General features: G+C 38.9%; 1 protein-coding gene across 1 annotated transcript; it reads left to right on the top strand.

The window, feature by feature from the left end:
- The first annotated feature begins 90 nt into the window (after positions 1-90).
- On the top strand, positions 91-18,163 carry DDX46 (DEAD-box helicase 46). The gene is made up of 23 exons (XM_040078151.1): positions 91-171; positions 2,393-2,575; positions 2,855-2,995; positions 3,874-3,991; positions 4,162-4,327; positions 4,630-4,781; positions 5,098-5,211; positions 5,835-6,000; positions 6,372-6,492; positions 6,837-7,012; positions 7,445-7,566; positions 8,373-8,451; positions 10,242-10,324; positions 11,171-11,335; positions 11,712-11,874; positions 12,707-12,900; positions 13,449-13,586; positions 14,244-14,393; positions 15,016-15,213; positions 15,791-16,009; positions 16,528-16,672; positions 17,305-17,378; positions 17,834-18,163. The coding sequence occupies exons 1-23, from the start codon at positions 155-157 to the stop codon at positions 17,879-17,881; spliced, it is 3,132 nt and encodes a 1,043-aa protein (XP_039934085.1). The 5' UTR covers positions 91-154; the 3' UTR covers positions 17,882-18,163.
- Positions 18,164-19,167: the final 1,004 nt, after the last annotated feature.

The following is a 19,167-nucleotide window of genomic DNA, read 5'->3' as shown; positions in this document are numbered from 1 at the left end:
CGCCCGGTTCGTGTGTCCGGGGCGGCGCTGCGCCCTCCGCCCGCCGGGGGGCGCCGGCGCGGGGTGCGGGCCGGAAGGGGCGGCGCTCCCGGCCGGGCTCTATCGCCGTGCGGGCGCGGAATGGCCGCCGCCGTGTAGCGGGAGCGCCGCCGCCATGGGCCGCGAGTCCAGGTGAGGGAGCGGCGCCGCCGCCCCGCGCCCTCGGGGATCGCGGTGCGCTCGGGGATCGCGGCGCGGTGAGGCGGCCGTGAGGGGGACGGAGGGTGGCGCGGGCTCTGCCGCCGGCGGGTGCGCTGAGGCCGCCCCGGCAGGGCCCGGGCCTGGAGCCGGCCCTGAGCGGCAGGACCGGGGACTCGGGGCTCCGGGCGCGGGCCAGGGGGCCGCGGGTTCCAACGCTACGTGGGTCCGAATTGCCGGGGTTGGCCGGCACCGACCTCGCGGCCTCCGGCCTTCGCGGGCTTGTTCCAAAATGCCGTAATTAGCCGCATAGCGGGGTTAACTTGGTTTAGATGTTTTTGCTAGTGCCTTTTGTATTTATGCAGGGTCACGGGTCTTTTGCCCTCTTACAGCTGATGGAAAGACCTGATTGCGGTTGTAATGTGCCAGTAATGTGCCCCTGTGCTGCGTGTGTCTCGGGCCAAGCGTGTGCTCCAGATGATACGGAGCTGCTCACACCTATCAGACTTTAAACCGATTCCACAGTTTGCAAGTGCTGTCGGGCATATGCCTCTGTCTCGTAGTTTAATCAGATTTTAACACTAAAGCTGACACGACAGTCCCCACATGCAGTTGTACTGCACTGTAACAGCTCCAAGGTCTATAACGGAGATTTACACCGAGATAGACAGATGACTTGAAATTTTAACAACCACCTTAGGCTCAAATTAGTGATCTAGTGCAGACTGGAGCCTCCCACAGATCTATCTAAATTAGCTCCAGATGAGCTGGGGCAGCAGTGGGCAGTGCAGGGCCCCGTTAGAGCCTTCTGAATTGAAAGCCAAGCTCTGGCACTCCAGCCAGCAGGACTTGTTGCTTGTTACAGTATAGCTTCTCTGCTGAAAATGAGAAGGTTTTTCTGTTTGGGCTAAAAATAATGTTAAAAGTGGGTTTAAACTTGTAATAATTTTTTGTTTTAACATACAGCAAGTTTTAAATCTGAAGAAGTGGTAAGAGGGTGAGAGTGAATGGTGGGTAGAGATGGGTGGGTGCTGCATGTGCTGGGGTTGGTGTGAAGAAATGTTCCTCACACTGGGGCTTCTACAATCTGAAATCATCTTTTTGGCTTTATTGCCAAAAAGAAAGAGAAAAGTATAGAGCAGATCCCATGGCATTTTGTGATGGAGGTGGAAAAGAAATTAAAAGTCTTAATGCTGATGGATGTTCTAAGTGCACGTGGTCCCTAAATATACCACATAACATAGACTAAATATAAATAGACTGCTATTTTTAGAGCTGAATTATTTTAATACTACCATGGAAGTGAAACAAGGAGTTGGTGGGCTTAAAGTCTTGCCTTCTCTGCTTCTTCCTGCTTCTCTGACTGCTGGGCTTGTTAGGAGAAAGGATCTGTGGGTCCTAAGCCACAGGAGAGTGAACAAGGGAATTACTCTGGCGTGGTGACCAAGTGTCTGAGATCAGAGGAAGAGGAAATGATCACAGTCACGGTCCCTCTGTGACTTCTACACTCAGCTGAAGATTTTCTTAGAAAATCCCTGGCCCTGCTCTGCCCCACAGTGTGGTTGGGATAAGAACAAGGGGAGGAAAAAAGACACCCATCTCCCTCACATACCCCTCAAGCCTTGCTGATTTCTGACAGCTTCAGTTGTGATGTTTGATGTTACAGAGTTTCTACTGATGTCAGCATGGTAAAGGCTTTGACCACAGCTGAGTCACATCAGGTCAGGAGTTTGTTTCTTTAATTCCATTCTGACAGCTTTCCCACTGAGCAGAGGTGTAGTTTACCTACCTTATATGGGTAAACATTTATTGTACGAAAAGCAGCAAAGAGCAGTTTTGTTTGCTTGACAGATTTTGGGATCACTTCAAAGAGCCTTCAGCTTCTCCTGTATATAAAATGGAAATCAGCGGATTTCTGAGAACAAAATTGTTCTTGATGTTCTGGTGTTCTCATGATGTGCTTATAATAGTGCTCTAAAAGAAAATCTTGGCCAAATAGTCCTAATTTCAGGCATCATTAAGGGTGTATACGCATGTTATGTATATTATACGTATATTAATCAGTTTGGCAAGATGATTACAAAAGTTTAGACATTTAAAAAGTCTTTTGTAGAGCAAGAAATTCAGATAATTTTTTTGCTTGCTCGACCACCTGACAAACACCCTTTAACTGCACACGGCTGTGGTGCTCACACGCGGTGACTGTGCCACGCAGGCATTATCGGAAGCGCTCTGCATCCCGGGGACGCTCCGGGAGCCGTTCCAGGAGTCGTTCTCCATCGGACAAGAGGAAACGTGAGGACAGGCGCTCCAGGAGCCGGGATCGGGATCGCAGACGGGAGAGGTCGCGCAGCAGGGACAAGAGGAGGTCTCGCTCGCGGGACAGAAAGCGTCAAAGGTATGACATCGGCTCCAGTCAAAGTATCTAAAAGTGCCTGTCTGCTGAATATTGTCATTCTCCCGCTCCAGTTAGTTCCTTTGCTGGTGTCTCTGATGGATTTCACTATGCTTAAGTCTTTTTGCTTATTAAATGCTTTCTGGCATGCTGGTGCTGGAGTTTGTAAGTTCTTTGTGGTCTTGATGATTGGTGGGTCCCTTTTATAACCCGTTCCTCAATGGAAAACTGAAGTTATCCTATGAGCATGTCCTAAGTAAAGACAATTTTCTTGCATGTCAGACGTTCGAGGAGTAGAGAAAGGGAACGGAGCCGAGAGAGAAGACGATCCCGGAGCCGAGAGAGGAGGCGCTCGAGGAGTAGGAGTAGAGGGAGACGGTCTCGATCCTCCAGTCCAAGCAAGAACAGGAAAACAGAAAACAGGTATTCTTGTGTTCTTGGCTTTAGAAATGTGTAAAAGCTTACTGCAAGTCTTTGTCTTTTAAATAGATCTTGATAAGGTTTTCAAATGTAATTGTAAACAGCATATAATCAGGCTCTGCTGTAAAATGGGTGGGAAGTCTATAAATGGTAACAACAGTCTGTATACTGTATAAGTAGTGATGGCACTCTAGAAATCATGACAAACTGGAATCACAAAGGCTTTGGGAATAAGTGTATGTTTTGTATTAGAATAATCCAAAGAAAAAAGTGTAATGATACTAAATTAGCTAAAGAGAATTTTATATTTATTGTCATATATTGTCACAAATTTAGCTTAGATGCTTTCTTTTAAATTGGAAGCAAGTAAGGATAATAAAACCTGTGATAAATGGGCTTTTTATTCAGCGCAGGTCTGCCTCTTACATTTGCATTACATGAGTAGCTTTTCCCAGGGAGAAGGGCTTTCATCTGCCAGCCAGGACAGTGTGTTTAGGGGGATGCTCACATTTCCATGGCAAGATGCTAGATCACTTCGCCTTGCTCTAGAAATTCCGCAAACAGGAAATTTGTTCTGACTTCAAGGGGGTGTAAAGTAAAGTGCAGAACAACTGGAGTATCAATCGTAAGAGCTCTGAAAATAAAGTCTGCAAAGAAATGAGAAAAGCATGTGAATCGGTGGGTTGAGTTAGAGTCTACATTACTGGTAGTTAGAGGAAGTAATTCTGTGACATGGAAAGATTGTCTGGGAAGCAGTGTGTTTTGTGAGGTGTTCGAAAATATAGCAGGGTGATTATAGTTCTATTTCTGTCCAGAATGTATGTATTCTCTCCCTGAGAAAAGCTGTAATATTCCAAGAAACCTTTGATCTTACCTTTCAGATCAAGATCTAAGGAAAAGACAGAAGGTGTGGAAGTTTCCAAAGAAAAGAAAAAAGACAAAGATGACAAAGAGGAAGAGAAGGATAAAGATGCTACTACAAATGCTGTGGCCACTGAGGTAGAGACTTCTAACATTTGTAAATTTAAAAGATAAGGAATTTAAACCAGGAAGTTTGTGGATGTCCATTCTTCTACAGCTTGCTCAGTCAGTAATTACGTTTGTTTAAAGAAGCATAGGTTAAAGCCAGTGGCCATTAATTTTCACTCTTTGGTTGTTTTTTGTCATAGAATTTTGATCAGAACAAACTAGAAGAAGAAATGAGAAAAAGAAAAGAAAGAGTGGAGAAATGGAGGGAAGAACAACGCAAGAAGGCAATGGAAAACATAGGAGAGCTGAAAAAAGAAATTGAAGAGATGAAACAGGGGAAAAAATGGAGTTTAGAAGATGATGATGGTATTTAACAGCTTCATATATAACAGAATACTTTTGTGCCTAGTAATGTTTTTATTGCGGTATCATTAAAGCATCTAATTACTCTTTAGAATGTGAATCATAAGATAACAAAGCCTAAATCTGGTCATGGTGTCAAATGGTTTAAGATACATTTTTGATAAACCAGCTGGAGAGATTTGTATGAGGAGAGATTATATAGTAACAACACTGGGCTATAATTATTTGGGTGGACAATAATTTGACACATATAATGACTTCTATCTTTCCCTGTCTTCTATCCCCATCTTTTTCACTTTTACTAGATGATGAAGAGGAAACTGCAGAAGGAGAAAAAGAAGGCAATGAGGTTGAAGATGAGGAGTTAGATCCTTTAGATGCTTATATGGAAGAAGTAAAAGAAGAGGTCAAGAAGTTCAATATGAGAAGTGTGAAAGGTGGAGGTGGGAGTGAAAAGGTAAAATCACTTGTTAAAGATTACTTGCTTTTAAAAGAAAAAAAAATTGTTTTAATAGCAAAATGGCTTGGGAAGAAATGGGGGAAAGTGCAAAAAAGCGAGAAAGTTATATGCACTCAATGCATGTTTGCTTTAACTTTCATTTCCTGGTGTTTTTATTAACTGTTTATTATTTATTCTGATAAAATTTCACTGAGAGAGGTGGGAAATAAAAATGCTTAGCATAATGCATCCAGAAGCACATATATTCTGTATGTTTTTTACAGGATGGGTTTTGTTTAATACAATAGTGCATTTTTTTTAACATCTTTTATAGAAAACTGGACCAACTGTTACCAAGGTGGTAACTGTGGTGACAACCAAAAAGGCATCTGCTGAGTCTGAAAAGAAGAAAGGGGAACTCATGGAGAATGACCAAGATGCAATGGAGGTAATGGAAAGGCTTTGTATTTCTCTTGTGACCAGGCAGAGTGCCTGTTCTTGCTTCCTGTGGTTGTGTGTGGTGTTTGGCCTGTAGGGCTGTGGATGGTGGGGGTATTTTGCTGCTCGGGAGGCTGTGGAGGGACGGCCTTGTCTGAGTCACAGACTCAGTCCCTACAGGCCCTGGAGCTCAGCCACTCCAGGTCATGCTCTGTGGCTGCAGTTCCAAAATTAGTGGTGCTCCTTCTAAGCTGAGGTGGGGACATCTGTCAGAGCTGTGACTGCAGTGCAACCCCAGTCTGCTGGCTGGCTGCTTTCTCTTAATTTCCTCTTACTGTTTCTTTTGTAGAGCAGTGATTATTTCTAAATGACAGGGCTGGTAGTTGACATTGGTAAAGTTGTGAAAGTGACACAGAACATGGTGAGAGTTAAGGTTTGGGAGAAACTTGAAAGAATTAGGGGAAGGAACAATTGGGACTCTTGTCCTTCAACAGTTGAGAGCACGTCTTCAGTTTTATGTTTAATACAGCAAGAAGTACCTGTTGTTTCTGAGCAGTTTCACTATAAATGAAAAAGCCAAACACCTTTATAATTCATTAATCCTAATGTACACAAAAACTGTGATCTCTACAGTATTCCTCAGAAGAGGAGGAAGTTGATCTTCAGACTGCCCTGACTGGCTATCAGACCAAGCAGAGAAAGCTGCTAGAACCAGTGGATCATGGAAAGATAGAATATGAACCTTTCAGGAAAAACTTCTATGTTGAAGTACCAGAACTAGCTAAAATGACTCAAGAAGGTAAGGACGAATACAACCAGAACACCTTGGGTACTACTGAAGAAAAGAATGATGGATTTCAGTGTGCGCTAAGGAGCAGCAAATGCTTTGGAATATAAAAATAATTTGGAACAACTTGCTATAGAAAAGTGTTAAATCAGATGCATCCCTATTGTTGATAACTTACTATAATTATATATGAGGCTCTGATTGGAAAATTAACCTGAGTCCTTTAAACCTAACTCCTGTGTTTATGTGTAACAAGCAAAATGCTATTTTTCTGGTAGTGGTAAAATTAATACTTACGTTAAGGGACAAAGCAAGAATTTTCTGATCGGGGTAGTAGAGAAGTGTCAAGTTTGACTCTGTTAAAAGGTAAAACTCTATTTCAGAGGTGAATGTGTACAGGCTGGAACTGGAGGGAATTACAGTCAAGGGAAAAGGCTGTCCCAAACCGATAAAAACCTGGGTACAATGTGGTATTTCCATGAAGATTCTCACTGCCCTCAAAAAGTAAGGAAGCACTTTATGAACTGTATCTTCCTTGATTTTGCTCGCTGTGTTCTGTTCTATGTCCATGAGAAGGACCTTTTACTTTGCTGCATAATGCTACATGTCCATGTCTGTAAATGTTACATGTATAGTCATCAGAGTATTTATCACTCTGTGTTGAATTATTGTTATTAACTATTCTCTGCCGTTTGTGTCATGCTTTTGCTGCTCATTTTGAATCTATATTTTTTGAATGGCACTGATATGTATATGTAAATGTGAATATGAAAAAAAAATTAGCAAAATTTCATGATGCACATCTGTCAAGTTCTATTTTTCTTAAAATATTTTTCTCCTTCTTTAAGACATGGCTATGAAAAGCCCACTCCGATTCAAACTCAGGCTATCCCAGCAATTATGAATGGACGAGATTTGATTGGCATTGCTAAAACAGGAAGTGGAAAAACTATTGCATTTCTGTTGCCTATGTTCAGACACATCATGGATCAGAGAGCATTAGAAGAAGGAGAAGGTCCCATAGGTAAAAAGATTTTATTTTCAAAGTTACTATTTCAATAAATATCACCTCAAGTATTTGCTTTAGATGGGATTTCAGTTCTTTGCTTGGTTATAGGGAGGAGTGCTTACTAATGTCCATTGATAAGTAACTTTTTCTTTTGGTTAAAGATCACTGTGCTCCTTAATGTTGTATTGTGATCACTGTGCTATCTCATGTTGTTTCAGTCGCACTGCCATGTTCACATATCTGGGAGACCTTACTCCTTTGATTTTTACACTCGGACCAGATTTTCACTCCTTTCTCATAATGTCTCAATTACCTTTTCCTTGAAATTACCTTCTTAAAAATAGGAAGTAAATTACTGTAAACATCACTACAAAAGATTCATTTCTATTGTGGAAATTTCAACATCTCTTATATTGCAGTGTATGATGAGAATGTTTTGGTTTTCAGCTGTCATTATGACACCTACACGTGAGTTGGCTTTGCAGATTACCAAGGAGTGCAAGAAATTCTCAAAGACACTTGGGCTTCGAGTTGTCTGTGTTTATGGAGGAACAGGAATCAGTGAACAGGTATGCAAAACACATGCCTGCCTTATCAAAGAATGCTTGGCTTTATTAGTCAGTGGTTTCTTTGTAGTAAAATTAGTTGCTTTTTCTTTTCCATTAATCCAGTACATTTGCAGTCTTCATTATGGATTTTCTCTGTGGGAATGGTAGTCATGCAAAAAGCTTTACATGTAACTTAGCCGTAAAAAATAATGATCCTGGAAAGTCTCAGATGCGATCCTTAAAAATTTCAGACTGTTTCTCTTTATGTATATACTGAGCATTAAATTAAAATTGAATTATTAGTGGGATATAATAGTTTGAAAGTTACTAAGAATCTTCATTTTTCTGAGAGTTCCGCTTAAGATAACAGGAGCCAGAAAATTATAATACTGGTTTATTGCATTATCAGATATTGCACCTTGAAGTAACCTAGAGATTAATTTCAAGGTTTTCCACACTTCTACCCCACCCATTTATGGAAACAGCAGGAGTGACCATCTGTGGTGGAACATGGTGTGTCTACTATCACTTGTTCCTGATGTAACATTGACATTTCTTACAGGCTCTTAACTGAAGTCGTATCCTCATTAAAACTACTTCAGGTGGTGATAACTCAAGACTATCAGGGGTTACTCTTTTTGGAAGCAAAATTTTCCAAAGACTTGAAGAAATTGCTAATTAAAATCTTTACATAATTCACGTTAGTAGAACAGTAGTATTACAGTGTAGGTGGTTTTCTTTTTTGGTAGGTGATACATGTTTACAAAAAACCTGAAAGAAATCACAAAGCAAAAACTAACAGATTGTTTACCGTGTTTTGAAATCAGATAGCTGAGCTCAAAAGAGGTGCTGAAATTATTGTTTGCACACCTGGACGTATGATTGACATGTTAGCAGCTAACAATGGTGAGTAGAAAACCTTTTCCTTTGGAGAATTTTTTTACATTTGTTGTGTTATTCTAACAAATTCAAAAGATCATGTATTTTGATAAATGGTCTTACGGAATTTTCTTATATCTCTTCAGGCTGCACTGTATAGCTATTGAGAATATATAGCACTAATGATAGGTTTAAGCATATATTGATTTGACTTTTTTGGGGAGGACAGGAAATACAACATTCTTGAAGAGTTTTTGAGAATGTTTATCATTACTAAACTCGAAATGTGCTGGTCCAAATTTTTTAACTTGGAGTCATTTAGATAAAGGTTTTGTAACAGTTGCTTATTTTGTCTGCCCATTGATCCATTATCTGTGTTAGAGTAGCTCAGCAGTTCCCCGCTTTGCAAGAGATCTGACTCTGCCTTTATCTGTTGGCTTTAAAAACCAGTCAAAGAAGCCCTCCCTAAATACCTGCTCAGAAAAGAACTGACCTTGTACCAGATACTCAGATTGATTAAACTGAGCCACTGCAGCTTTAAGAGGTTTTGTCCTAGTGTAACCATTGCATGCTTATTAGATAAAGTTTTATTATTAAATTATTCCACATCAAAACCTCTACTAAACTGTTGACATTATTTAACTTCTGTGAAAAAAGTACCTTCAAGACATATAGAACTGGGCTTCCAAGACTTAAATCGTCAAAGGTAGGTACATTAATGCTGTTCCCAAGTAATTTTACAAAGTTATTATTTGGGGATGAAAGTGTTAAGATGTTAAATAAATACGTAGATATAAGGAATACTTCCTTTGTTCCTTAAGTATGAATTCCATATCTTAAAAAATGCAGCGCGTAATGTCTTAAGTAATTTGAGGATTCAGCTACAATTTGCTGAAGCTGAGAGGACCAAATTCTTTTGTAGTTTGATAGGCACAAGTCTGAGTGATAGTTGTAGAAAATGTGACAAATCTGTTTCATTCAGAGAGCATTTGGCAGTGCCACTCCACAGTTGTGTGGAACTGAATGTATATATTGTTTGAGAGTATGATTCTAAAATCCTTGAGTTAAATCCTTCTCATGAAAGGGAATCTCTTCACTGTTTGGGAAGGGTGCTAGTTATTCTGTCCATGATAATTTCAAAATGTTCACAGAAACACAACTTGGTTATTTTATTTCAACCTGTCCCAGAGTTTGGGGTGGTTCTTGATTTTAAATTCAGTAGTGTTACTGGGTAGGTTTTAATCTTTATATAGTCACTTTGAAAATACTGCTTACTCTGTTTTATGCCTATTATTAGCAGTGATCTAGAACTAGTATGGTTATCCTCAAATAGTTACTCTTAGTTTCAAGGAAGCATTACAGGTTGTGTATAAAGGAATTTTCTGAGGCTGCAGCAGTTAGCACTGGACTTTGCCTTCCACACATGCGCTGTAATCTCTAATATGTTCTTTTCTAGGTGCCGCTGTCAGATACTGGCTGATGTGGCTCCTTGCTTCAGCTCAGTCTTAGTTTTATGATGTGTTTTGGCGAGGGCAGTTTTCTGAATTTTACAGGTTCTTCTGGCCCTATGATGGTATGCAAGAGAAGAGTTTGACAAACTAAAAGGGCCTTGTGCATACTTACACATTTCCCAGAATGTATGTGTGATTAAAGTGTGAACATTAAAATTCACTTTTAGTGAATTTTTAAAAAAATTAATTAATGTCTTTGTTAGACGGTAGTGAGACTATATAACATTTAAAATATATATATTCCTAAGGGAAACTAGATTTCCATTTGATTTTGTTTCCCATGTGTTTTTTCCTCTCCTTTCACAGGTCGGGTGACAAATCTCCGTAGAGTCACGTACGTTGTACTTGATGAAGCTGACAGAATGTTTGACATGGGGTTTGAGCCTCAGGTAATTCATGACATGAGGGACGGTGCCAGAAGATGCTTTTTTTCACATCAAGGATTTTGCAATGCTACGTTGTAACTACACTGCCAGTGGGGGTTCAAAAGGATGTGCTGCGGATGGACAGCAGTTCAAGCTGACTGACATTTCTATTACTCTCGTATCTATTATCACATTATTATAACATCACATTATCCTCACATCCAGTGGATGATATCCCTGCCCATGGCAAGGGGTTGGAACTGGCTGATCTTTAAGGTCCCTTCCCGCCCAAACCATTCTGTGATTCTATGTTTTGCTTTCAGTAAATTCCTATATAGCTTAGATTTTTCTGTAATACACAGGGTGTTTTACACACTCATTTTGAATACTTTTGGCCACGTTGTATCCCTGTGTAATTCCTTGATACAGTTTATACTGTTTATGAAGTCGTTGATGTCTCTTGGCTGAGATACAAGAACAAAACGTTGGAAATGCTCCTGACTAATTACTTGCTGAGAGCTTTGGACGTCCAGGGCTCTTTCAGTTGTTGTGGGCTATACTGTTCTCCAAAACTAGGAAAATTCCTTTTATTTGTCTCTTGAGCTGTATGGTTTCTCCTAAATTTCCTAGGATTTTTGCTGAGCTGCTGCTGCTGCCCGATTGCATATTGCCATGCAACTTCCTTCTGAATCCAGCAAGCTTTGCCTGTCTTCCAATGCCAGCAGCTTGGTTCCAGGAGGAAATCTGTAAAGAATGCTTTGTAGTCTGTGAGGTGCAGATACCACCTGACTGTAGAGATGACAGCTTTGTAAGAGTGTGAAATTGAGTTACAGCCCTTGGGTATTAACAGGGAATGTTCTCTCACCACAGGTAATGCGCATTATAGACAACGTCAGGCCTGACCGTCAGACTGTCATGTTCTCTGCTACTTTCCCCAGAGCTATGGAGGCCCTGGCCCGCAGGATCCTCAGTAAACCTATAGAGGTGCAGGTTGGAGGCAGAAGTGTTGTCTGTTCTGATGTGGAGCAACACGTGGTGAGTATGAGACATCTGCCTCGCTTATCTTCTCATTTGCTTGCAAAAGACTGTTCCCAGCAATGTTGAATATAAACCAATATACCCACAGAGCTTTTATTTTTAGAACTTTAGTGGCCTTATTAAAAATGAACTTAGAATAAATACCCTTAAATACCTGAACTTAGAATAGAACACCCTAATCTGCAAATGAGTGGGATTTTTAAAGTTGGTTTGTAGCATTAAGCTGAACAGCTGTTTTACCACTAGCTGTGGGAACAGCCTGAAAAAGTAATCTTGTGTTCCTGATTTTTACTTTTATATGTTCTGGAATAGTCTAATGCCTCAAAATACAAATTATACTCTTTCTGCTTGGCTTTTGCACGTCTTTTTCCAGATTGTCATAGAAGAGGAGAACAAGTTTCTGAAGTTACTGGAGCTACTGGGACATTATCAGGAGAAAGGATCCGTTATCATATTTGTAGATAAGCAAGAACACGCTGATGGGTTGTTGAAAGATTTAATGAGGGCTTCTTATCCTTGCTTGTCTCTTCATGGAGGTAATCTGCAAATTTAAGGATTTATATTAACTACTCCCAACTAGGGTGTTGGTGTCCAGTAGTTAAAAATCACTTAGTTCCTGTATAGTACCAAGTATTAACTTCTTCATAAGCGGGTTTTGCTTTGTAATTGGGGAGGATAATTGTCTCTTAATCTGAAATAGACATGATAGTTTTGTGCAGTTACTATTCATTGTTCTCTGTGAGATGTCACCAGATGCCAAATCTTGTGTCTGTGCAAGAGGATTGTTATTGAGAGTTAACACCTCTCAGGGAATAATGCTAGCTACTTTTTACTGTAGAGGAGGGAGTGCCGTTGGGGAGTATGATATTTTTATCAACTAGTAACAGAATGAAGTAGCAAGAGGAGAAAAATATCTTTACAATGCTGTCCACCCCAATGTATTTTAAAACTTACAGTATTTTTTTAGAGCATTTTATATAAAACCAGTAAGTACAAAATCAGTGTACAGCAGGAATGCAGCAATGGAAGAGGGAAAAATATTCTTGTTCTTCTGAGATTTCAGTTGCCTTTCGAGAACAAACAAAGCCTCCAGATGAGGTCTCAGCTGAAGTACAAAATAGAAAATAATATTAAAAAACCTTTTGAGGGTCTTGGTATGGGGAAAATATCATCTGATAGTTGAAAAAGTAAGTTATTCTAAATAATAGGCATTATTTTGGCTAATGTATTTTGCCTTCAAAGGTGTGAAAGTATTGAAGTTTTATTTGCTTGTGGTTTTGATTGTTTGAAGTTGGGGGATGTTTTGACGCTTGTACAAATTCTCGTGATTTACAGCAAAGCTTTATAATTAACTGATTTGTCATGCAGGTATTGATCAGTATGACAGGGACAGCATCATTAATGACTTCAAGAATGGAACCTGCAAACTTCTGGTGGCCACATCTGTAGCAGCACGGGGCTTGGATGTGAAGCAGCTGATGCTGGTGGTCAATTACAGCTGTCCCAACCATTATGAGGACTATGTGCACCGAGCAGGCCGCACTGGGCGAGCTGGCAATAAAGTATGTACATTTAGTTGTCTGGTTTGGTTAGTACTGGCATTTTTCCCTTCTTTATTGTTGGTGAAGTTGTTCCAAGGAATAGCTACATAGGGAGTAGTTTGTGTTGCTGTTGGGAAGAGTGTTTTTATTAATGTTGGTCACTTCAGTAACCTGAAATTTGGAACTTAAGTGTTCTTCTGTGTCTGAGTGTTCTTTTAAATCCCATTTGTAGCTGAAAGTTTGGGTGTTTTTCACTGTTGGAAATGTGCCCTACTAAATTGATAAGATTTTAATTTTTCAAACTTAATCATGACAACACTGGTCGGAAGGAGAGATTGCAGTGTTTACTATCTTTGGGTGATTACCTCTGTATCACCTTCCTGGGAAATCACATTACTCATTGTACAGTTCCACTAAGAAAGAGTTATAAATGCAATAAAAAAGAGTTACTGCATGACTGTCGTGGTTACTTTCATTGACCAGAAATCAGCATCAGTGCAAGGGTGCTTCAATAAATTTAATGTCTTTAGAGCTTTTTCTTAATTGTCTCTTAAATGAATTTTGACCAGGGGTATGCATATACATTCATTACTGAGGATCAAGCACGTTATGCTGGTGATATCATTAAGGCTTTGGAATTGTCTGGGAATCCAATTCCTACTGATTTGGAGAAGCTCTGGGCTGACTTCAAAGACCAACAGAAGGCTGTAAGTAATTCTTTAGGGGTTTGGTCCGGGTTTAATGCCTGTGTATGCACGTTTCCAGCTGTCCAGTGTACACACATGGGTCACCTCTCTGGGAACATGTGTGTGCTTGGCTAAGTGTGTCTGTGACCTCAAGATTGGGATAATGAATTTCATTTAAAGAACTGTTCTTGAGAATTTAAATATTGTCACCTGGTATGTAATGAACACCTGTGGTGTAAAGGGCACTTTGGCTTTTAACAAAATTTACCTACAAGATAATGAAGCCCTTTCACAGAATTTCTATGATAATTTTTAGAGCTCTCCACCAGAGAGGATCTCTCACCATCAGATGATCTTGCTCATGCTGAGAAGACTGACTTTGGAATTTTTCTGATATAAAAAAAAATGGAGGGTTTTGTTACTGCATTTGAAAAGCATTTAAAATGTATACTTACAGACAATCCCAATAGGGCACTGTCTGCTGAATTAACAAAGTTTTTTTTTTTAATTACATTTCATTGTGAAATGCAGCTTTTAAATTTGAAGCGCTTTATGAATGTGTCGGATTTGCTTTTTAAATAACTTCAAAATTATTTATATAATCTTAAAATTATTTTATGACTATCAGAACTAGGATTTGAAACTCCTAAGTATGATAATGTGTGTTTTTGTTTTCAGGAGGGAAAGTTGATTAAAAAAAGTAGTGGATTCTCTGGCAAAGGCTTTAAATTTGATGAAACAGAACAGGCTTTGGCCAATGAAAGAAAGAAGCTACAGAAAGCAGCTCTTGGCTTGCAAGATTCAGATGATGAAGACACAGCTGTTGATGTAAGCACTTGGGAATAGGATTTAAGTTGCTTATGGATTTTCTCAATACATTTCATTTTCTTCTCCAGTAGGTTGCATAATACATAACAGAGTGCATAGATTTCTGTAACTCTGTGACCTTTGTTACTGACTGCATGTATTCTTCAAATATATAGTGATATAGCTATGAAGATCAAGATCTAGGAAGATCTTCAGTGTATCTTTTTGACTTACTGGTATTTTACACTTAATGTGTGTAGTTATGTAAATATCACATACATTATTTGGGATATTAATCTTGTATAAATGAAATAGAACGGTCCTCAATTATGAACATATTTCTATTTGAAGTGTTTTAAAGGGATAGTAGCATTTTCTATTTCTAAATCTTACTAGATTACTTTCTTAATGTTGGATAGATTTTCCTTTTTGTGACCTTGCAAGTAAACGCTGTGTTCAGACTTTTTCTTGATTAGATCATCCTTTTGTTTAACTGTAGTTTTGGGCAGGCTTCTGCCATTTACACAAGATAAATTTCTTTAAGAACATATAAACTAAATGCCCCTTAGTGTTTCTTTCTTTGTGATGACAAGATTATATAGTGGTGAATGCAGTGATCATTTGTAATTGTTATTTTCTTTAGATTGATGAACAAATTGAAAGCATGTTCAATTCAAAGAAAAGAGTAAAAGACATGGCAGCACCAGGAACATCAAATGCTCCTACACCATCAGCTGGGAATGCAGAAAAATTGGAAATTGCCAAAAGATTGGCTTTGAGAATCAATGCCCAGAAGAATCTTGGAGCAGAGGCACAAGTCATGGTTCCTTTCCACTTTAAGGTCAGGGTCTTTACGGACCAATTTTATTCTTTTTTAATAAAGGTTGTTCAGTTCTTTGTTCTGTGGCTGCCATTTGATGTAGTGTTTCTGCACACTGGTAACATACTGCATTGTTTACCTCATTTAGGCTGGGCTTACTCGCTTATATAGGATTTGTAAGTGAGCTGGTATGTTTATAAGACTTATTACAGAACCGTGAATGCTTTGTCTGCCCTGGCAAAGAGTTAAGTCATTACTGATAACATTACACAATTAATTCAGCTTTGGCAGAGTTGCAGAACATCTTTCTCTGCTGAAGCATGAGATGTACATGTGATATACAACGTATTTACATTGAGCTTCATTGTCCTGGAATGTCCAAAGATATTTTAAGCTGAAAATACAAAAGACCACTAAGATCTTTTCTTTGCAGGTGTGAAGGGAGTTGTTGAGAGGAAGGAAGGAAGAGTAGAAGTCTGGAGAATGTATTTGTTATGTAGACAATTACCTTACATAGAGGGCTTTAATAAAACCCTTACTGGTTTATATAGGACTTTTTTGGCTGCTTTGTTCTCAGTATGGACCTGTGCTTTTACAGGATGTGATGCAGCAGGCTACAAATGCTATCCTGAGAGGAGGCACAATTCAAGCACCTACTGTGTCTGCCAAGACCATTGCAGAGCAACTGGCTGAAAAAATCAATGCCAAGCTCAATTATGTACCCATAGAGAAGCAGGAGGAAGAGAAACAGGATGGAGGACAGAATGAATCCTTCAAGAGATATGAAGAGGAATTAGAGATCAATGACTTCCCACAGGCAAGTAACCATTTTGCTATAATCAATTTTAAATTATCATTATTTAACAAAACCTCTCTTTATACACCAATAAAATACTATATTGCTATTTCTGCTCATACCTAATTGAAATGACTACATTAACTGTGATTACTTCTCATGTTATATAAATGCAGTGCTTTGGACTTATTCCAGATAGTATCAGAAAAACAAGTATTCATTATCAGACAAAAATCTCTTCTTCTCTGCCCACTTCTCCAATACCCAAATCTCTGACACTGGTATTTTTTTGAAAGGCTTTATTGTCATGACTGATACAGCTCTTTGCCCTTTTTTAGTACCTGAGTACTTCTGCCATTCAGAATACTGCTGCTCTGATCTACCTCATCTGTTATTTTGAGGATTTATATTTCACTGTATCAAGTACAAATTCCCTGTCTTTATATTTGTGGTTCTGTGCACACTGGCAGAACCAATGGATTGCCATTTTGTGTGGTGCCTTTCTCCTTGTTGATCCTCTTATATCCTTCACCTTGCAGACTGCCAGATGGAAAGTTACCTCCAAAGAAGCACTGCAGAGAATCAGTGAATATTCTGAAGCTGCCATTACAATCAGGGGAACTTACTTCCCTCCAGGCAAAGAACCCAAGGAAGGAGAACGGAAGATTTATTTGGCTATAGAAAGTATGTATTCTTTTTATAAATGTTTCTATTAAAGCTATGAGTCTAGTTTTGTGATTAGACATGAAATTTTTGTAGTCAGTGTTTGGAAACTTGAGTTATAGACTCACTGCAGTTACTTTGCAATCACTGAAAACACTTGTTAATCTTTATACACTTACCAAATGATCCATGGGAATCACAGAGAGGCTTCTCCTCACCTGCCACAGAGCAACAGCTAACGTATGAAATCAGTTTGGAGGAGAGGAGGAGAACAGAGGAAAAATAATTAGCACACAGAGGTCTCTGCTGGTGTGAAGTAAGGAAGAAAACAGTATTCTGTTTAGGCTGTTAAAGTTGAAGAAATTGCATCAACTACCACAACAAAAACTTGGCAAATGTCATGATGGTTGAGTTTTTCTCAAGAAGCTTCTAATCCTACATATTTTTGAGCAGCATCATTTATGACTGGAGTATCTACCTTAAAAGAGAACACAGCCATGCTTTGGCATTCTGTACAATAGAGAGTTCTTCACCAAACAGCTGAGGATATTCAGCAAATTTTACTGCGCTTCTGAAAGTAGACAGCAGTGTTTATTCTGTAGGCTCCATATACAGAAAGTGTTTAGGATTATAATATATATTTTTATCTACAGGTGCCAATGAATTGGCTGTACAGAAAGCAAAGGCAGAAATCACTCGCCTTATAAAAGAGGAGCTCATCAGATTGGTGAGTGCAGTATCCAGAATGCAGAGGGAAAGTGCCTTAATACATTAACATGTGCTGTATGAGATTGACTTCTGCAAATGTTGATGCTCTGGCATAAGGTTTTATTAATACCAGGGACTGGGAACTATAGATCTCAAACCCACTGTTTTATTGAACAGCCTGGTTAATCAGCCAGAACATGGCTGCTATCAGCCAGCAGATGGAGATGACACATTGACAGAGCTTTTTGAATGAAGACACCTCAAAGAGTTGGGTCCCAATGAATTTCCTAATTGCAACACCATCAGGCAGGGGAGAGGAGGATTATCCTGCTCATTTTGATACTTTATATGTGTTGAGAGATCTAGTTTGCTATAGCTTTAAAACATACCCAGCTAATAACCTAGTGGGGCTTTATTGCAATTAATTTATCCATCTTCACTTTTAACTGTGATTATCCTCTTCTTTATTTGCAGCAAAATTCTTATCAACCAACCAACAAAGGAAGATACAAAGTTCTATGAGCATTTGGAGTTATCTGTCTGCTAGCAGCTGGTGCGTGAAACTTTGTGGCTTATGTTGTTTTTGCTGTTTACACTGCTTATTGTAAATTAAGAAGTTTTTTTATTTCATCTTGCGGACATTTTTTTAACAAAAAATTGATACTTGCTGAAGCATCTTAATTCTCTCCACTAAAGTTATCAGTCTTAAAGCAGACCAGTTTTGCCAGAACATGATTTAATTCAAAAGTGCAGTTTATATACTTTTCATCATAAAGAATATGAAATAAACATCTTAATTTTTTTGACAGACAGTATAGTGTTAAGTAAATGAAAATGTTGGGATTTGTGTTGGAAATTGTTAGAATGTACCTGCTTCATATTGTTGAAATGGTTCACACATCAGTTTATACTGGAAAAATTATAAAACACCAAAATAAAGGCAGGATTTTTCTCCTGATCCATAGCATCTCTCTGGCTGGTTCCACACACACTCATTCCCTGTACAAATGTTCCCCTAAGGTCAGAGAGTCTTGCATTGATCAGAGTAGAGAATTATATCCAAAAATACTCGCGGTCTTGTTTTAAGATTTTATCCTCATGTCCCAATTTTTCTTTATCATCCTGGTAATAGATAACTCTATGGAATCGTTGTAAAGTGAAATGTTTTGTAGTATGATAATAGTTTGCCTGTTTTTTTCTAAACATCAGAATTTTAGGATTTGATTTTTTTCCCCTCATTTGGTGACGTAAGAATGAAACTCTGTTTTAGTTTAAAAAGGAATTCACAGAAAAAAAAAGGAGAAACCTCTTTTGTAATGAAATACAACTTTGTCACTCTTTTATAGTGTTCTTATATATACATTTAATGTGATTATTCCCCCAGGATTGTCATGTTTATTACGGTTAGGCCATCACTTTTAAGTAAAAATGTATAGTGATATTTATGAATGAATTCCACAAATACTATCACTGCAGTCAATAAACTACTGGGACAGGCAAGACCGATGTTTTTGAGGTCTTATCCCCATAACCAGTAGGATTCATGATGGACTCTACTCCTAAGCATTTGACTTCTCTGCTTGTCTGGAGCTGAGGCAGTAGCAGTTTGAATTGTCTCATTCTAGCATCTGCAAGACTTTGCAAGATGATGACTTTCAAAAGGACTTTCATAGAAAGCTTTTCTTACCTGACACTGAGAAGAAATGTGTCATTTTAAACCAGCTGTGTATATACTGCTTTAACCCTGGTGGAGACAAATCATACAATCTGCATCATGGCTGTATAAATTCAGAACTTGTCTTTCCAAA

This window comes from Hirundo rustica, chromosome 14 (assembly GCF_015227805.2).
Source record: "Hirundo rustica isolate bHirRus1 chromosome 14, bHirRus1.pri.v3, whole genome shotgun sequence".
Classification (NCBI taxonomy): domain Eukaryota; kingdom Metazoa; phylum Chordata; class Aves; order Passeriformes; family Hirundinidae; genus Hirundo; species Hirundo rustica.
The sequence above is the reverse complement of the archived record's forward strand: the minus strand, read 5'-3'. Positions and strand labels throughout refer to the sequence as shown.